General features: G+C 47.6%; 1 protein-coding gene across 1 annotated transcript in view; it reads right to left on the bottom strand.

The window, feature by feature from the left end:
- Nucleotides 1–10,071: 10,071 nt before the first annotated feature.
- Nucleotides 10,072–21,223, bottom strand: part of LOC119449675 (cytochrome P450 3A14-like) — a 41,266-nt gene continuing 30,114 nt past the window's right edge. The window contains exons 11-15 of the mRNA XM_037712897.2: nt 21,068–21,176; nt 17,997–18,088; nt 17,367–17,507; nt 13,992–14,154; nt 10,072–10,616 (exon numbers count right to left, since the gene is read on the bottom strand). Coding sequence (XP_037568825.1) covers nt 10,539–10,616; nt 13,992–14,154; nt 17,367–17,507; nt 17,997–18,088; nt 21,068–21,176 — 583 coding nt within the window. The 3' untranslated portion in view covers nt 10,072–10,538. The remainder of the gene's footprint in view (nt 10,617–13,991; nt 14,155–17,366; nt 17,508–17,996; nt 18,089–21,067; nt 21,177–21,223) is intronic.

Raw genomic sequence — 21,223 nt, forward strand, 5'->3', positions numbered from 1 at the left:
TTATGACGTTACGGCGAGGCGCGCATTGTTCGCGAAGCCCTTCCCTTCATTACAAAGTTCGATTGAAACCATGAAGGAGTCCTTTACAGCGCCAATCGGGATGGCTATAACATACTCGAGGCACTAGAGTGCAGTTTCGGCTGCCTCTTCCAGGCAGCGCCGTCGTGCAACATCGTAGTACCATCTGCATGACGATGTCTCGCCACAATGGTGTTTAATTATACGAACTGAGGACTATTCGCTGCGTCAGCCCAACTAAGGCCCCCTCGTCGTATGTAGTTTCCTCATAAACAGGACACTACATATGCAAGCCTCATATGAATTCACTTGATTTTCGACCTCCTTCTGTGATTGCTGATATTTTCTGTGTCCAACACCACTACAGAATGAAGCTTCGGCTTCTTCCTGGCTGCAGCCATACGGTCTAAAAGGCATATTTCGCCCAAAAAGTTGCGCCGAGCAGCTGTGTCAGTTTCGCCAAGCAGATCAGTCAGAACGGTTTCCCAAGCAACAAGCAGCGCTAAATTGTTGAACTGAGTAGAGCGTGTAGCACTGCAAAGAGAATAAATATTAGTCCATGCTTATCTGTGTGCGGCGAGTAGCTTAAAGCCTCAATTAGCTTTACTTAAAATTATCGCAGCTTAAAATTAACTGGTTAAGAACGGCTTAATTTTTAGAAGCAGTTCAAAAAGCAAACGATACTGTTAGAATCTATACTGATGTGTTATTTGGTCCTTGCTCTACTGCTGAACGTTTCTGTGAATAAATACGAAAATTCGATATTTTGTCAATGAACAGCTCGTCGTGAGCAAACAAGATTTAGCGGCTTAAAATCAAGATAAATGTTGATAAATCAAGTCATATACAGCAAGCGTTTGTTACAGGATTGTTGCAACATGGCAAGTATGGTCGCTTAACTTGATTGTTCTCTCCTATGTTTTCGTCTTTATGCTTTTATTGTGCACGTGAGCTACCGCTGCAGAGTGTAGAACTGCGCATGAAAAACTCCAGCAGTTTCGGACTGATCTCCGTTGGCCGACACTGTAACGTTGCTTTTATAAATATATTGTTGTCTAGAAAATAAGCTCTTTCAATAAATTTTGACGAACCAAGACATCGCCAAAATATATTTGAGAGGACTGTCATCAGTGCACCAGCTTAGGGAACGAGAGCGAACAAACGAAAACGTTGCAGAAGGCGCCCGGACGCAGCCCGAACTGTAGCAGACAAGCTCAAAACCTTGCAATAACGTCATACGAGTGGCGCTCGCAACGCCACTTCTGTTTATTCTAGTGGCTTATAGTATAAAATAGCTACATTTGTCTGTAGTTGGCACGCTCGTGGATTTATAAAAAAAATTGACAAGCTTCTCATTTTTTTTTCTTTTATAGTTCTTTAGATATTTTTCTGTTGTCCTCTCGTCATTCTGTTTTTTATGGTATCTTGCCATTTTGTCCCAGTATACCTTCGTACATAAATGCGTCCCTTTTTCTAGTCATTTTTTATTGGAAGTAAGCGCTGTGTGCCTCTCGTGTGTCTTTGTCACACGTTGCACAGTTCAACGCTACAGAAACGTAAACCTATTAACAAAGCGCTGGATTCCAGCCCAGGAGTGCCGAGTCGGAGGTCCGGAAGGACAAATATCCTGCGTAGTGTTTCTTCTCTCGTGCTACTCCAAGTTTTACAGTGTAACCTGTTATGGGCTCATTCCAATAGCCGTTCCGGTTCGCGATGTTGTCCGCCGCCGCCTCCGCCGCCGGTGGATCCGCAACCGCTATCGCCGTAAATGGGAAAAAAAAAGTACCCGCGGTTCCCGCCGCGATTGCACCCGGGCACGCTGCGCGGGAGTCAGATACTCTATCACTGAGCCACGCAAGCGCTTGCTATCAGACAGCGGAAAATTCCCTATAAACGCGCCCTAGGCAGATGCGCAGGTGCAGACGACGAGATGCGATTCAAACGAGGCGCGCAATCAACGCGATCCCGAGGTTCCGCCAGTATGGTGGCGCCATCTAGTTAAGGCACCCGCAAACGCAGCGTGCCCGACATGTAAGTTGCATATAGCAGTTGCATGCTGCATGTAACTGAACCTGGTTAACTCGAGCAAGCTAGGTGACTATTTGTCACAAGCCCGTTTTGAAGATTCCAATAAACAATCATCATCATCTTCAACAACAACGTACCGTGCCACGGGTCAAGGGATGTGAGATGTGGGTGTGCCACTACCACCAAGGCTCTACATCTACATCTAGATGTGGGCCTCGTATTCTGGATACCTCTTCGGTACATGTTGTGGCGGCTCCTCGCAAGCTACGTGCGCGGCTGCAACCAGGCATCATCGGATTCAGCAGACTGCTGTGCAGAGAGCGTTACAAGCCGCAGCTCGCCGTCGACGCCGGGCGGACAGTTCAGATCGTTCTCGTTCAAACGAGGCGAAGAGACTTTGCCGCGAAGACCCTGTCGTGCGTGATGCCGAAATTGGAGCTACTCTTGAGCCGCTCCACCAGCTTCCGCTGTGACTGTGCTGCGTGTGCCGAGCAGGCTTGTGGCTTTTTTTCTTCGCGTTTTGCAAGTATGAGCGAACTAGCCCAGCAAGACGCATTACAAATAGACAGTCATTTGACTAACTCGCGGTTTGATTATCTTGTTAATACGCGTATTGTTGCGCTGTATTTCTGCAGCTGCATCAATCCCTATGTTGACGAAGTCGTCCTCGCGCGTCGATATCGCTGCCAGGCCGTAGCCGAGCACGTCTAAACTGAAGAGGAGGCGTGTCAACTGATTGACGACATCAACAAAGAGGAAATGTTTCAGAAAGAGTCCCCGAACAAAAGAGCTGCGACTTGTCCGGTTGTGGTTGTAACTGCACTTTTCAGGTTACGCAGCGTGTCGTGCAGCTAGCGACATCAACAGGTGGCCGTTCTTTAAACGCTAGCCATGCACCGAAAGCAGGATGTAGAGATACCTTTTATTGCGATAGCAAATAATTATTAGCGTCGTCGTTTTCACCGTCGCCGTGAAGTTCCTTATAAAGTTCAAGGGTAATAAAATCGGCGCCGCGCGCCGTATGTGCGAGTGAAAGCGCGCAAGGGACGCGCGCTTTCACGGAGAGCGAACGCACGGCGGAGAGCAAACGCGAATGTCGCGCGAAAGGCCGTGGAGGGATGGGAGAGAGGGAGGGGGTGGCGACGTGGTGCTGTAGCACCAACGGTGCAAGGGGAACTGGCGACTCAGTCTGGTACGCAAAATGAAGAAAGCGGGAAGGCAACGCGGGAGGGAGGGGATGCGGCTTCTACTCTGCCTGCGCCTGCACACTTGTATACGTTGCGCGGCAGCGGCCGGTTGCCTGCACCGTGTTATGAAAGCTATCTGCAGACGGCTCATAGCTTTGTAAGCGCTGTGCTTTCGCCGCCCAGTTTCCGTTGAAGCGATAGACCCCACGAACTTTCGATCGCTGCTGCTGCTGCGCTTGCTCATGCCAGCGTTTTGAGAACGGCTGTCTGCGGTCGTCGAGTGGGATCGTTGAATATTTGCTTGTGCGCGCTGACACCATGCTTATTACTTCAGTTAGTAAGCGAATGTTTCCAAATTTATACAGCCGATAAAACTACTATCCTTACTCCGTATAGCTCTCTACTAATTTGCTATCCCAAGTGATGCTCCGCCTTTCGGGCGAAACGGCGACTTCTTTTGTGTGTTTATATTATTTCATTCGCGCTATCTGCACGTCTTTCCGGAGACTGTTTCTTTTTCGGTTACGCTGCAGCTTCGTTCTTGCTGCTGCAGTCCTTTAGCGCTATGTCGTTGTAGGCGAAGCATGGTGTCGCGAGCTCATTTCATCTCAGTGAGGAGGCTTCGAAATGTTCATGTGCACTCGTGACTTACGGCTGTGATATGACCGTATGTCAAATGACCGCATTCATGCATGTCGTTTTTCTTAATTGTCACCTTTCCTAACTCTTTCGCTCTCCTTATCCCGCCTTGAATAGTTAGCCACAGGCCGACATCTTCGCTGTTTCTTAAATAAGTTGCCCCCTCTCTCTCTTTTTCTTTACTTCTTCCACGGACTCTAATGTTAACTGGTGAAATTCCTTTGCTTCCTACATACCAGGAGTGTGTATGAAATAAATATTTCCTCATCTATCGAAAGCGTTTAACTGGGCAGCACATAGTAATCTACTGAGCAAGGTTAAATAAATGTTTGGGTCTGGTTGCATAATAAATTTGCTTAACTTAATAAAAAGCTTAACTTTCGTGTTGGCACCAAATTCTTGAAATAGAACGCCAACAGTCGGACTCAGTCGAGGTGTATGGAGTGCCATAAGGAACAGTCGTAGCACTAGTCACATTTTAATAATACGTATATTATTATCCAGACATGGCAGGTAACATAAAATCTATTGTACGTATGTTTGCAGATGATTGCCTTATTTTGCTATGGACCCATACTTACCTAATACGCTGATGATGTCTTCTTGTGCCGAAGTTTCTTGTCCTTTGAACGCCTGCTACAACGGTACACCCATCGCTCTGCATGAGCTCGAGGCAACTTGCCCGGCTCGCTTCGAATACAGCCCCAACCAGCCTGCAGTCCCGATTTCCCTCATTCAAGCAGTCAGGCACGTAGTGAGTACTACTTGTGACAACTTTATTTATCCTTTTTAAAAGAAAAGGGGCAGCGGGGTAGACGGGAGCCAGGCGAGCTGCGCAAGGCACCCCCCCCCCCCCCCAACTGCTTCTCACTAGTGATTTAATTATTAGGGTGAGGGGGTAATAGCTGTTGAGGGCAACCCGCATAATGTGGTTGAGGTTGGTCTTGGCCGCCAAGAGAGGTGTAGGAGAGAGGTGAATGACGTGAAGAAAAGGAGGACAGGGAAAGATGCGAGTCTGTAGCTGCTGCCACAGGATCTCGCGTTTGCATGGAGAATTACCTGCCAACGGAGGAAATGTCAGATGATCGAGTGTATAAGGTGGACAGATGTGGAATGTGCGAAGGCAATCTCGCGCGGAAAACGGCCTCTCGAAGGCAACGATCTGTGGCTCACTTAACGCCTGCGTCCAGTACGTTAATCCTCGGGTGCTGGCGTGAGCCACCTCGTTGCCGGCGAGACCCGTGTGTGCTGGGGTCCAAATCAGGCCTATGTCTTGTGTGGGAGGGTCAAAGAGGGTTAGGAAAGGGATTTCCTTGAAATCCTGCCCGCTACGCAATTTTTGATGGCTGTTTTTGAGCCACTGACAACGACGAAGGAACTTGAAATAGCGAAAGCAAGGGCTATAGCCGCTTCCTCCACTTCCTCCTGAGAAGAAGCATGGACAGAGGTGGCCGTAGCTAACTGGCCCTGCGAATTGATTACTGAGAGGGCACATTTAGAACCAGTGCTATATTCGGCGGCGTCGACATAGAGCACGTAGGTTGAATTGGAGAATTTCTGTGTAGGGCCTTGACCATTTGCCTCCTGCGTGTGATGTGATCTATAGGGTGCATGTCTTTAGGGAGTGGTGGTATGTGTAGATTGCCGTGTATGTGGTATGGAATGAAATGGTGTATTTGGGGCGAGTGAGAGAGGGTGGAGAAATGCCTAAGTAGTTAAGAATATGTCGTCCGGTTTTCGATTTGGAAAGGCGGGTGATTGGGAGGTGAGATGGGCTTCCACGAGCTCGTCGAGGGTGTTGAAGGTACCAGTCGAGCGTTACTAGATTACCTCTTTCGTAATCTAGTAACGTTGGTACCAGTCTGCATGAGTCGTTTTGCGGATGTGCGCAGTGGGAGGCCTAGGGCGAACTTGTAGATTTTACGAAGGAGGGTGTTGGCCTGAAAAGGTATAAGTATGGAAGTGCTTAAGTTGCCTTTGTGATGAGATGAACCATTCATGAGCAACTGACGACGCGTCCTAACGCGTATGATTAACGCCGCCGCGAACGCGCTCAGGAAAGGGCTCGTCGTCGACGTACCAATTCTAGCGTGAGGGCTTCCGAAGCCCACGCGAAACGTCAGCGAAGGGCCGCCGACCCCGAGTTGCGGGAGCGCGATGTTGAGGCCAAACGTCAGCGTCGTCTTGCCCTCCAGGAACCTGACAATGGTGATGCACGTCTCGGCAATGCTAGTGCCGGCTTACCCGGTGCTGCGACGGCCAGGTTTTAAAGCGAGTTTTTCCACCGGAACGTTCATGATAGACATGTTTGGTTGGGTGATATGCCCAACGACGATACGCCCATTCTCAACGTGGGGGGGCAATATTCACTACAGCAGACCCACTACAGTCATAGTTTCGCTGGTTTCCATCTTCACACTATAGTGGAAGGGATCTGATTTTTATTTACACAATTCCTTTATATTTTTTTTCGCTTTTTCTTTACCACCGCCCGTTTTATGGCTGTTCCACGTATTTTCTTTGACCATAACTCCAGGCACCAGTCAACCAACCAATCTGTGGCGAAATTGAGTTCCACGACACGATAATGCTGTATACAAAGACATGTTTTCTATTCATCTTTAATTACAGAAATGTTAACAAATGGATACGGCAGGTATGAGCGGTATAGTTGATTGTCATTCTGAAAACGGTTAAAGAGTTACTCTTTCACCGTTTAACCGTTACTTCTTTTTATTGCGATAGCAATCATATGGACACTTCAACCGGATTTCTGCCGTCGGTGTCGCCGTCGACATGAGGTTCCGTATAGATAAAATGTTCGCCGGCGCCGTATGCCAGAGCGGAAGCGTGCGGGGACGCGCGCTATCACGGAGAGCGAACGCACTCATCCTTCCACGCGCAAGCAAGGAAGCGGGAAGCGAGCGCCGGAGGGAGCGGGGGGGGGGGGGGGGGGGGCGCATTTCTACTCTGCCAACAACCGCGCTCGTCGCTCGCTCGCACCGTCTTTTATCTCCACACGGATCTCACCTTTATGCGCTGTGCATTCGCCGCTCAGTTTCCGTTGACGCGATAGACCGCACGTACCTTCGCCCGCTGCTGCGTATATGCGCTTGCTGCCAGCGTTTTGACAGTCGTTGTCTGCAGTCATTCAGTGTGATCTATTCATGTTTGTTTGTGCGCGCTCACACCACAGTTATTAATTGTCGGGCCACATTTTCCAACGCACGCTACACATGCAATGCTGCCGGGATCGGCAGTGCAGCGCTACAGGTGTGTCCCTTCGCACGCGCTGCCCACGGGAAGCGCTTCTCATCAACACCACCGTTTCACACGCGCCTTCTCGTGGTCATCGAGTCTCTCTTCATGTCGGTCTACTTACGCCGCAGCACACCTGCTTACTTAATCAGCTCATGTTTACTACAATTCATATTGCTACCAAAGCCGCTCACCTTACTTCGTATGACATTGCTGTGTTGCTATCGCATTCATTGCTTCGCCCTTAGGGCGAAACTGTGACCTTTTTTTCACCTCTACTGAAGGCGATCATGGTAGCACATGTGTATGTGCTGTATCTCACACACCCCTTCACTCGTCAGTCATGTAACAGCCTAATCGAGTTACTAAACACACACACACATAACAACTTCAATTACGGAAACCTAACAATGATTAGGAGAACCAAAGTATAACGTTTCTTAGAGCAAAAATACAAAATAACCTTCCTAATAACATTAAATTTCACTTACAAAGGAAGGTTGGAAGAAAAAGAAAGGCAAGTTCTAACTGGAAGTTAGGTTACATTACTTCAATGTAATACACTGCAGCTTTTTTTAGTACACTGTTACAGTTCTTGTTAGGTATTGCCTGTATGTTTTGCTATGCTATATTTCTGCGCTGTAGTGCTATATAAGCATTTGTTTTCGTTATTATGACTAGTTTGTACGTGATAGCGCTTTTTGGGCAACGGGTGCAGCACACTAGACTTTGCGATACCTTTGCACAAATGTTGTTGCAGGTGTCGCAATTTTTTTGTGTCATGGATTCCGTTAAAACGAAGTTTGAAATCCAGTATATCCCTGTATGCGGGAAGCATAATCACTGGTTACCCCAGCGGCGGTCTCGGCGACCACCACTGTGCCCAGCTTGCAAAGTACTGGGAGGCATACAGCCTTAATGTGGCCTTGAAGCCGCTCTCTCTCCTCCAGGACTACTCCATCACCACTACGCTGCATACATGTCTGCTTTGCATTCGTGGTACATAAAACACGTCTCTGCTTACATGCTTTAGTTTTCTCGTCTCGTGGTGTGTATGATCCTCGATGAATGTCAACTTCAAAATAGTTGTTCGTCGCAACGCAAGACGCTCATCGCGTCCTCCTTACTTTTGAGGAGAAACTAGCTTGGCTTCTAGTTTGCAGTGCGTTGTTTTGTTGCAATAGCAATTATATGGACACTCCTAGCGCATTTCTTCCATCGCCGTCGACGTCGCCGTGAGGTTCCGTGTAAAGTCCAACGGCGATAAAATCGTCGCCGCACTCCCTACGCTGTGTGCGAGTGAAAGCGTACGAGGGTGAGCCGGCAATATCGGCTCAATGTAGCGCACGCGAGGGAGAAAGGCAGGCCGGAAGCGCGCGGTCTTTCGCATGCGAGGCAAGGGGGCGAGGCAAGGGAGCTTCGTATTCGCTGAACTTTCGACGTTTAGTTCGCGTTCAAGCGAGACGAGAGGCAGCGCACAGGTCAATTTTCCCGCTGCTGCTGCCGCCTTTTCTCACTCCGGCGTTTTCACAGCAAGTTTCCGCGGTCATCAAGTGAGACGCGTTCATGTTTACCCGTGCGTGTGACACCGTGCTTGTCTATTTAGTTAGTAAGCGAATGTTTACAACTTCATACGGCCCATTAAACTATTATACTTGCTTCGTATTGCTCTCTACTGATTGGCTGTCGCAATCGATGCTACGCCTTGCGGGCGAATCTGCGACTTTTTATTTCTTTGAGTGTTACGAAACAGAAGACGTTCTATATTTAACTTTTGAGTATTTTTTGTAATTAGCGCGACCTGCGATGATTTCTTTTAGTTGTAAATATAAAGCAGCGCTGCAAAGTTGAAACACAGGGGCGAGAACAGCACAGACGAAGCACGTCTATTAACGCTTCGTCTGTGCTGTTCTCGTCCCTGTGCTTGAACTTTGTAGCGCTGCTTTATATGTACAAGTATGTTATTCCAAATAGCCCCAAAGCAAGCCTTAATCAACGATTTCTCTTTTTCTACTGACGTGCTCTATTCTTTGTCGTTGTTTGCTTTAGTCACTGTGATCTATCATCTTGTTTTTCTTTCTTTCCTATTTCCTTCTCTACATTCCCTCACTGTCTGGATACTTTTTCATATATTAATAATGATGATGATGATGATGATGATGATAATAATAATAATAATAATAATAATAATAATAATAATAATAATAATAATAATAATAATAATATAAAAATAATAATAACAAGAAGAAGAAGAAGAAGCAAAAGAACACGAAGAAAGAAACAGCTGAAGTGCCAAATAATAGCCAGGAAATGACTTGCTTCGGAAGACAGAGATTCCGGCAGTCCAATGAGAACGTCGATATGTCAACCTTTCAAACTACATGGAGTAAGACATTTGCTAACCTTCTCGTTTTATGTTTTTTTCCCGTTTTTTTTTTTTCTATTGCTCTTTTCTTTCTTTCTTTTTTTTCACTTACAACAGGTTGAGTGCTTACCTTCATCGGCAACGACAAACTTCGTCGCTTACTTTCATCCGTGTTTTTTTTTTCTCTCGCTAATTTTGTAAGGTGATTAGAACAATATCTATTACCGAGGCGGATCGACGTGCTGAATACAGAAACAGCTTCGCAGTGCGACGCAGCCAAGTTAACCTCAGTTGCGCCATCTGCCGCATCATCCCGGTACAACGCCAACAGAAGTGCGACCTCCAAAATGGCAGTTTTCGGTCTCGGAGGCCCGTAGAGAAGTATGACCTCTGAGATTAAGAGGAGCTCTAGGTTCGCATTAAACGCTGCTTATGGTGTCGTAGGGCGTAGGGGCGGCTTCGCCTCTGAGATTGCCGGCGCATTGGACCCCGTGAGAAGTGCGCTGCGCTCCAACAGGTGGCGCCGCGAGGGTGCTCCACTTTGCGTAGTGCATCGCTTTCACACGGTGCCAATGGTTTGTGGGCTCCTTGTATTTTACTTTGATTTTGCTTTATTTCTCGCAAATGTACAGTGCATGGCTTGCGATGAGCAAGGCGAGGCAAAATCTGCAGATTAAGCGCCTTGATTGGCCTCATCTCTCTGATCCCTTGACAGCTATCAACAAAGCAGATTATACACGTTTGTTCTAACAATGGTAAACAAATAACATAAGCAAGAAACATATTCAGAACACTGACTACAAAAAACAGCTTTAGAAAATTTTTGGTAACGTGTTCATTGACAGCAAACGTATAATTTAAAATCAGGAGTGGTATTCTGGGCATTGCCGAATTCCGCCATATTGTCGAATTTGCAATCTGGAATTTGCCCATCTTTAAAGTTGTCCTTACATGCACTCAGGTTTGTCAACTGCGTTGATAATGAACTGATGCTGGGCAGAGATGGCCTTAACAACGCTGAAATGCTTTGCCGATGCACTGCGTTACAACTTGTGAAACACAATCCACGGGCCTCTAGTGGGCGCAGACAGAAAACAATATTCTTCTATATCCATGGTACCCTGCAAAGAAAAATTTCAATGTGACATAAGTAAACAAAACATATGTAATCTACTGAATATATCTTAGTGAAAATGTAGCACAACGAAGAATAGTCTTGGTCGATAACTTTCGGAAATTCTTTCATTCATTTTCTTCGTGACGTGACGCCCAGCGCGACGCATCATCGGAGCTACAGGCATTAATTAAGTGATTGGCTTAGCCAATTAACACACAATGAATGCGATATTCAGCGAATGCGATTATTTGGGAATAAGGTCCCACTGTGCTGAAATATTTAAAAAAACGTATTTCCATTTGCCAAGTACTTGTGAGGTCTTTTGAAAACTTACTCAACTCTACCAAATGATTTGGAAAGCGTGCCGATATCTTTGCGTGAAAAGGGCTTCCAACCCACGAGAGAGTTCGGCAAATGGAAAGGCAGTTTTCTACGAAAAGAAAAGCCCACATTTTTCTTTTCGGATGAAGGCTTGCCATAAGGCATAACCACTGGTTTGTGTTACAATGTATTTCACATAGCTAGACTCAAACCTTAAAAATAGAGTCGTGCACTTAGATAATTGAGACCAACGGCATATTGTTCGTAGTCGTCTTGAGTTAGTTATTGGTACCATAGCGCTTAGGTGACGCGGACATAGAAAAACGGCAAGGACAGGCGCTAACTTAAAAGTGATTTTTATTTCCGTAAGTGACATATTTATAACGACAAAATACAACCACACGGAACCAATCACTGCACGCGCTTCCCTGCAATGTCGAGGTAGGCCATTTTCTTCCACACAGAGCTACAGACAGGACATTGAAGCAGCTCGCACCAGCTTTTACTATCAAATTCGCTTCCACAATTGCCAGCGTGTCTTTATCGGAATTTCTGTGCAGCATGGAACATTCCTTAAACAATGGTTCACAACCATAATCGCCACACTACACTGATAAATGCCCATCCCGACATCAGTTCAATTTTTGCCTGCGCTCCAATAATCTGCCGTTTTGGCATCTCCCGGTCTGCCCTATGTATACTTTACCTGCACGAGAAAGGAAACCGATAAACGACGCCTTGTGCGCAGGGCACGAATGGAGACTGGTGCCTTTTATTGCGATAGCAATTATATGGACACTTCAACCGGATTTCTGCCGGCGGCGTCGCCGTCGCTGTCGCCGTGAGGTTCCCTATAGATAAAATCTTCGCCGCGTGCCATATGCCCGAGCGGAAGCGTGCGGGGACGCGCGCTATCACGGAGAGCGAACGCACTCAATCTCCCACGCGCAAGCAAGGAAGGGGGAAGCCAGCGCCGGAGGGAGCAGGGGGGGGGGGGGGGGGCGCACTTCTACTCTGCCAACAACCTGCGCTCGTCGCTCGCCGCACCGTCTCTTATCTCCACACGGCTCTGACCTTTATGCGCCGTGCATTCGCCGCTCAGTTTCCGTTGAAGCGATAGACCGCACGTACCTTCGCCCGTTGCGGCGTATGTGCTTGCTGCCAGCGTTTTGACAGTCGTTGTCTGCAGTCATTCAGTGTGATCTATTCATGTTTGTTTGTGCGCGCTCACACCACGCTTGTTCATTCAGTTAGTAATAGTCGGGCCACATTTTCCAACGCACGCTACACATGCAATGCTGCCCGGATCGGCAGTGCAGCGCTACAGGTGTGTCCCTTCGCACGCGCTGCCCACGGGAAGCGCTTCTCATCAACACCACCGTTTCACACGCGCCTTCTCGTGGTCATCGAGTCTCTCTTCATGTCGGTCTACTTACGCCGCAGCACACCTGCTTACTTAATCAGCTCATGTTTACTACAATTCATATTGCTACCAAAGCCGCTCACCTTACTTCGTATGACATTGCTGTGTTGCTATCGCATTCATTGCTTCGCCCTTAGGGCGAAACTGTGACATTTTTTCACACAACCTCGGTGCTTCTTTGCAAACGGATTTGTTGCTTGACAGTTCCCTGACAGCTTTACAAATCCTTGGCAGTTCTTTGATGAGCAGAAAATACCAGATCGACTTGTACTTTCCGGGCCACTTTCTTTAGCCCATGTGACACGCCATGGATATACGGCACAACTACCTTCTTTTATTTGCGTCACTCTGCTCGCTCGTGCCACTCGGCGGCCTTCTCATTGCATTTTGCGCCACTGACACAAGGAGATGGTCAGGGTACCCTGCGTCCAGCAGACGTTCTTCTTGCCTTGCAAAACTCCCGGACACCCAATGGGAGCCCGGTTTCCGGATCGCACTGACAATACAAAGATTTGCGATTGCTCGCTTGGAATCACCAGCTTCGAATGTGACGAAGCATGTGGTAGGAGCGTCTCTTTCACCCGAGGGTGATATTCCCGGCATACAAGATTAGTGGAAAGATATAGCCTGATATCTAAAAACTTGGTTGCTTTATTAACAGGTAGCTCATGCGTAATCGCCACATTGTCAAGATACTCACGGAATAAGGCAATCACATAGATCCCTGTCTGAGTGTTATTTGGGTTAAATTCCTACACCAATAGGTAATCGCCCACGTACCTAAATTAAAAAAAAAGAATCTTTGACGCCTCCATAGTTTCTTTAAGACGTCTGCCATGGTGGGCGCGGAACAGATCGCTCAAGACCTGAGCCAAGCATGATCCAATACATACTCTTTTCTTCTAAAGATAGATTATCCCGTCACATTCAACATAGGTTGATCTTAGATAAAACGCCAGAATCTCTAAGAACCCATCGTCCAAAATGCCTCTCTGACTTTGAAACTGGACAACGCCATAGTTATCTATTCATTCTTCAATACATTGCATTAGGTCATTTTTGAGGCATGAAATAATACAAATCTTTTATATCGCTGGAGCAGGCTGAGAACGCTTTGTCCGGAAAAGGGTTTTGAGTTACTCTGACTATTATTTGAAGCGCGATTTGGTTAGTTAATCCGTTACATTACGTCCAAAATGTATTTGTTTTTTGCTTTGGTACATAAGCCGCAATTGAAAAATCACCATCACGTTAGGTGATGCCTGACGACATTCGCTTGACAGTTTCCAACTCTCCCGATTTTCCACATTACTGAACTGCAATTCAAAAGTTGTAGTACTGCGATCTGTTTTCTGTGCCGAGTTATTCAACTGAGAACTTAGTACTTCGATTTTTTTCCGGAAGTTGGCGATTGTTGTGAATTTCTTTCTTCACATATGAAGGGCCTAAATAAGGGCCTCCAGACAGCGACAAGAGAACCTAACAGTTCCTTCTCACTGCAACCACAGTAATTGAAGCGGAAGCCTTTCTACTTCTCACAAGTACTTGAATCGGGAAACCGCATACTTCTACACAAACTATGACTTTGATCCTGCTAAAACATCGCCTGTGAAAGCCTGTTTCGAGTTTTCTCACCTCTTGCGAAGCGCCCAGCTCGAATCGATACTTCAGCACAAGCCTGGCGACGGTGTACTTGAGCAGGAGGAGCGCCATCCTCATGCCGACACAGTTGCGAGGTCCGATTCCGAAAGGCACGTACGCGCTTTTATTAAGTGCGGATAAGTTCTCCGGGGAGAATCTGGAAAGTGCGAGACCATTTTAGAAGCTGTGACGGTTTCGTTAACTCGGAGTTGTCCTGAAATCGGAGAGAAAGTGTGCTGAGGTAATGAGCCTCTGGCGCGAAAGACGCGCATGCGAATCCGCTTGCTTAGGACGCGTTCCGACAACGCCACCTAGGTAGCACAAGGCTTGTGCACTCCTATCCATGACGTCATACTACCTGGTCCGACTGCCATAGAGTCTAATGGGGATGCTCCCGAGTAAGCAGCGGTGATTTTGCCGTCACCGCTTTCATCACGACAGGCTTGGCAGTGGAAATGTCGGTCCATGTAGCGTGACGTCATAAAGATAGCCACATAGATAGCACAGGCCTTGTGCTATCTATGTTGCGGTTCCGGTCGCACGTGAGCTAGTGCTTGGAAAAAGCGATGAGGTTGATCTAGTTGAAAGAATAAAAGCACTGGCATTGGTAGCCTGTAACGGTGCGTATATCGTTGTTTTCTGGCTTTCGCGCATACCAGTCATTCCTGTATGTATACGAACGGCACCTGTGTGCGCGCGTGTTCGTTTAGTGTGTGTGTGTGTGTGTGTGTGTGTGTGTGTGTGTGTGTGTGTGTGTGTGTGTGTGTGTGTGTGTGTGTGTGCGTGTGTGTGTGTGTGGTGTGTGTGTGTGTGTGTGTGTGTGTGTGTGTGCGTGCGTGTGTGTGTGTGTGTGTGTGTGTGTGTGTGGTGTGCGTGTGCGTGTGCGTGTGTGTGTGTGTGTGTGTGTGTGCGTGCGTGCGTGGTGCGTGTGCGTGTGCGTGTGCGTGTGTGTGTGTGTGCGTGTGTGTGTGTGTGTGTGTGTCTGTGTGTGTGTGTGTGTGGCGTTTGTGAGAGAGAGCGATAGTGGCAGTGATTACGGCGTTCTGCTTCTTAGTACGAGGTCGCCGGTTCAATTCGCAGCATCGGCAGCCCCGTGTAGATAAATACAAGACGAATAAAAAAAAATACGCCACATTTTAGCACCGAGATGCGCGCACGCGCGTGCCATGGGCGACTTTTCACACTCTCATTTTTCAAAGCGACGTAGGTCGCATATCTTACAAACTATCGATTTCGTGCACATTGTGACGCGCTTGCGTACACTCAGCACACCTCGAGTTTTATGTTAGTTGCCTCCAAAGTGGGTGAAATCGGCCTATAATGTCGTAAGGAAATGTGTGACCAAACCTTTGTCGAGTACGAAAGTCAAGTGCTCTACGCATGCTTTTCGCGGCCCAAAGTCACCTTCTGAAAAAGCCCGGCCTGTGCGTCACGTGCGAGTTCCTCGCATCCTTCCCTCATCTCAGCTAGCGCTTTAAGACGCTAAAAAATAAAAATTAAATTATGGGGTTTTACGTGCCAAAACCACGATCTGATTATGAGGCACGCCGTAGCGGAGGAATCCGGAAATTTGGACCTCCTGGGGTTCTTTAACGTTCCCCCTAAATCTAAGTACACGGGTGTTTTCGCATTTCGCCCCCATCGAAATGCGGCCGCCGTGGCCGGGATGCGTATTTCCAATTGCTAGTAGGTACAGCGTTTGACCGCTGGCGCCACGCTGCGCCGCTCGCGCGTACCATGTTTCGAGCCGCCGCCGTTGGAACGGAGGAGGCGTTGACGGAGAAAACGCTGGGCTGGTGGTGACTAGCCTGCTGTTGGGATCGGTGGCATTATAAACGCATCACTGTTTTGATGATCCAAATATAATCTCACTATCAGGGAGGGAGCAGTCTACCTGACTGGAGCAGTATTTTTTTATTTGGGGTGTTGCTACGCTGCGCTCCGCAACACCCCAACGACCGCCGCTTCGCGTCGGTGCCCGGCACCACGGCTGCCGCCGTGTCACCGGGGTTCAAGCGACTGCGCTGGCAAACAGAGAGGAAAAAAAAAGAAAAGCGTGATATTAAGGAAAAGAATTCTAGCCCGGGCGGGATTCGAACCAGCGTACGCATGATCCCAAAGCGAGCGCCGTAGCCACTCAGCCATACAGCCACGCTTCGAAGGGATGCATTCATGCGAACCATATGATTGCGTTCGAGCGCTCTCGGCGAAAGAAACCACCTAGAAACGCGGTACGCGCGAGCGGCGAAGCGTGGCGCCAGCGGTCAAACACTGTACCTACTAGCAATTGGAGTGTTGCGGCCGGGATTCGATTCCGCGACCTCGTGCTCAGCAGCCCAACACCATAGCCACTGAGCAACCACGGCGGGTGCTTTAAGACGCTGTGTTAGGCTATAGTGGCTTCGGTATCGGCCGACATTTTTCGTCAGGTGGGTACCTACAATATGTATGTAGCTCGCCTATAATGATATCGCATTAAAAACGCTCGTATGCTTAAACTTAAATGCACGTAAAAGAACACCAGGTTGTTGAAATGAATCCGGAGTTCCTCGCTGTAGCGTCTCTTATATATTAGTTTGGGCCATTAAACCCCATATAAACAACCATTCCACCTTTACAGAGGAAAACATTCTAGGACACCGGTCCAGACGGGTTTCGGCACTCAAGGCCTTTATAGCTCTGCTCAAATTGTGAATTGTGCGACCGACTTTGATAGTTGTTTTCACTTTTTTTTGTTTTTTTAATCACCTTTTATTCCCTTAACAGCTTTCCCTAGCACAGGGTAGCCAGCCGCTACTTACACTTGCTAACCTTAGAGCACTGCACGGGCTCGGGCTTACCCGAAAGCCCGGGCCCGGCCCGGCCCGTCGGCCGGGCCGGGCCGGGTAGAACAGTTTTTTCACGGGCTCTGGCCAGGCTCGGGCACGGCGTGTGCTTTTTGACCCGGGCCCGGGCCGGGATCGGGTTTTTTGACGCGGGCCCGGGCCGGGCTCGGGCTTTCTGGCGGTGTGCATGTAACGTGCAGCGAGTTATTCTCGGGCCTCTCAACTCTGAAAAACATTATTTTTCGGTCTCGGGCCGGGTTCGGGCCGGTTTCGTGTCAGGCTCGGGCCGGGCTTGGGCCTAAGGTAAAGGGGTGGCGGGCCGGGCCGGGCGGGTAACGTAGATTATTTCCGGGCCCGGGCCGGGCCCGGGTCTCGCCATAAATGTTTTGATCGGGCTCGGGCGGGCCGCCCAACGTAAAAACGGGCCCGGGCCGGGCCCGTGCAGTGCTCCAGCTAACCTCCCCGTCTTGCCTTCCTTTTTTTCTCTCTCTCTCACCTTCCTGTCACCGGCGCTGCGCAAAAACTATTAGCGTCCCATTCGTACCTTTCGGGATCAAATTCTTCTGGATTGGGCCAGAAACGTGGTTCCATGTGAGTATGATACTGTGCAATCATGAAGCATGTTCCTGCTTTGAATTTGGTACCGTTGTAGACGAAGTCCTCTTGCGCTTGCCTCGTGACGGACCTGTTGCACAAAATGGGTTAAATTTGGTGCTCTTGGTTCCCCGCTTATGTTGCTCACAGAACTGGAGCGGTATTTATTACCTTAAACATGCAGTTCACTGAAGACAATCCGCCGGTTATCTAATGCTTGACGCGACTGAGGTGAGGCAGGCGTAATTAACAACAGCGTCTTCCGCAGAACTGGCACACAAAAGCGAAAGCCGAACAGGTACGTATAGCTTTCGTTAAATGTGCCGAAGCCAGTGTTGTAATGCCAGAACATGTCACCGGGTCTCGGCCCGGGCTCTTATAACACTCTTCGAGCAGGCGAAAGTGAATAGACAGGGGAGAGCTCTCACTCTCATCATTCAATGCTTCGGAGCGCACATAGTTGTAGAGGCCCGATCCAATAGTATAGGTTCCCGTGTAGCAGCTTCGATCAAGCCCGCAGCGACTTCATAAGTGCTACAACTGTGTTGACAACAAGGGTAAAAGAGAATGGCATACGCACGTCGTAGCCGGTGAATATCGACGCAAGGTTTCATCGATCACTTGACTGAGATACTTCAGTCTTCTTGCTACGATCTCGTAATCCAGCGACCCCTATAGGAAGAAGATATCATTACATTATGGCATCTGGTTTATTTATAAGACACTTTTATGAGTGGAAATCTGTATAAAATAACATCACGAAAAATAAAAATTACAGGCCCTATGTATGAAATGCCACTTGAAGGACTTGCGCCGGCAAAAGTAGGTGTCTTGCTTATCAGGTGCCGATTGACGTTTACGTTTACTAACTTGAGCTAGGAAGGCCCAATACGCTGGCACACGCCTTCGTGAAGCCTCTGCATTTACAGCGACACGGTATTGTCGGGCTGTCTATCATGCACTCGGTGTACGATGGCTGCAGTGTGGAGGATTTCTGTGCACGCATTTGCGTCTTTTTCGCATTCTTGCTCATTTGCTTTCCTGAGGCTAGACATATGTGACACCCGAGAGACTTCACACAAAATGACACGAACAAGAGCGAACACTCTTGCTCAGTACAAATTCGTGTTACGAGAATAAGTTGGCCATCACAAGCAAAATTCGTGTCATCACACATCTCGGAGGTACATAAGACACACAAGGCGCTTCGTACAATATGGTTCACGAACCAGCGTAAATACAAAGTATAAACTGCAAGTAAAGTAGCCGAGAGCAGGAAGCACACGACAATTACTTGGTCGTCAACGCCTCCTTGTGTAGTTTTTAGTAACATTATGTTGATGCTCTGGCAGTGTAAGAAAGAGCTTCCCAGCGGGTTATTTTAATACATGCCATGCTTTTTTTAATAGTTCGGTCATTCCACACCGGTCCAACCGTTGCACTCGACCAATATACATTGCTGTCAAAAGAAATTACACAAATATTACAAAAAATATGTGAATTTGAGTTTCACCATTACAATATTTTGGTTCGCGCTTCGACTTCACCTTATAGCATATTGGCGGGAAATACAAACCAGGATGGTACAGATGGTGGTGTGTGTGGAGAGTAATAAAAGCTGTGATGACCAGAAGTTCGTAAGAATTTCATCCTGAAGGCATGCGTACATAAGGTAGATCGACATTGCACACTTGCATGCTACTGGATGTATACATATGCGGCCGCCTACGCAGTGCAATGGTAAGAGCGGGCCACAAATCGCTTTCATGAGCGTCACCGGCGCATCACTACTTGCACGACACACGATCAGTCACCGGGAAACTAGCGAAAAAAGACCAATACATTTGGTCAATATTCTTGTAGACAGCTTTACTGAGCATATTTGACTAGTTACGCGATATGCCTTTACTATTATTCCAGCTACTAGGGGCCAGATCGACAGTAGCCGACAAAGATTTTGTTGAGACACGTAGCACAGGGTCTTTGCGATGTCAAGCCTGTAGAAACCAATAAGTACAGCTTTTGCTTGTTGGGGGCATTGTGGTGCTTAACTCATTGATACTGTTGCAGGAAGAAAGCAGGCCCACTAGTGTAGAATAGTGTATATTTACAACTGATGTGTATGGCGTTCTGGCAATGGCCAGAGTCTTATTCTTCCTATAGTTCTTGTCGCGGTCTTCTTTCCCTTCACCGTAACATCACCCTTCCGGCGGGGTTAGCTCCTTCCCGGTGCAGGTTTTAGAGCCTCACTTAATGAGTGGACGTATGGCTTGAGCCTGGCGAGCGGAGCAACATCGCTGGTGACGTTGGAAGGCACTGAAGACTGACCTACTGGGGCGATCTCGTACGTCACGTCAGACCGTTGACGTAAGATCTGGTACGGACCAGAATAACGGGAAAGTAGTTATTCCGACAAGCCGACGCGACCTGAAGGCGTCCAGAGAAGGACAAGGGAACCAGGGGAAAAATGATGGTCTCGATGCCGATGGCCGTAGCGTCGCTTTTGAGAAGCTTGCAAGACTGTGTGGCGCTGACGGGTGATCTCTCGGGCCTGGATGGCCAAGGCGATAGTATATATATTACTGACTGTGTTATAGTTTTGACCGTGTTTGTTACCGCTTTTATATACGGGATCATTTTCAACTTTTACGGAGTTTTTAAAAATAGGCTGTTGCAGATAACGTAATTCTAGTCCTTGAGTGGGGTCAGTCAGAGAGGAGGCTAACGTATAACCATATATAGGCCAAAATAGCATTTTTGCAACGTCAGGCTTTCATTTTAGAGCCTGTGCGCAGCACATCGGCGAAAATGAAATTTTAGGAGATATTACGTTTTCAGGACAGTTCGATAGAAATAATTCCAAGTATCCTTCCTTGACCGTCTTTTCTCAAAAATTTCCCAAATACGCTATAATTTGCGCTTTGTTACCTCGGTGCTAAGGATTGGAAAAGTTAAAAACATTTTGTGAAACTTTTTATGATGAAAGCACAATGTTCTGACAACGCAAAAAAAAACGCAAAGTTTGAAAGAAAGCGCGATACGGTCGACTTTTCACATATTTTTGTATCGCACCTGCTTTTACGCCGTTCCGTGAAATTCAAATGGCCCTCACGTGCCCCAAAAAATTTTCCGCTCAAAATATTTAGGAGAATACTGTGCAAGTAATGCTTCTTAACAAAACATCATTTCGCGCATTGAAGCACAAAAGTGTCTCGAACGCCAATGCATTTCACCGCAAAATTCGGGAATTACTATCTCGAAACTGGTGTAATTCTGAGAATCGTTCCAAGTGGATCCGCCTTGCGAACTCCATGGCTACAATTTGTAAATTTCAATATGGGCCATAAGGTAATTAGTTAAAAATAATTAGTGAATGTTTGTAAATTAGTCGATAGTGCATTTAAATTTTTGTGCAAATAATGTCCGCCTCTTCGAGTAGACCAGCTCATGAACTAGAATTGTGCTCTCTGCCACAGGCAACTTTAAAATTTTTTGAAAGTGTTTGCTAAAATACCGGGTATGTGTCATTGTTATTGTAATCTTCGAGCGAAATACATATTGGTCGAGCGCCACAGTTGGGAAAGTTGGTGTGGAATGACTCTGTTTGATCGAGCAGCCACGAAAGCCCAAAATAATGACGATATCACTCACCGAAGCGGAGATAGCGTCGGAAACTTCCTTCCTGACTTTCTCCTGAATGTCCGGGTGCTTTGCCAATGCAAACGTCAAGTAGCTTAGAGATGAAGCCGTTGTTTCAAACCTGAAAGCATTTTCACACGAGTAAATCCACCGAGCAAAACGTGCATA

Source organism: Dermacentor silvarum, chromosome 4 (genome assembly GCF_013339745.2).
Source record: "Dermacentor silvarum isolate Dsil-2018 chromosome 4, BIME_Dsil_1.4, whole genome shotgun sequence".
NCBI classification, from domain to species: domain Eukaryota; kingdom Metazoa; phylum Arthropoda; class Arachnida; order Ixodida; family Ixodidae; genus Dermacentor; species Dermacentor silvarum.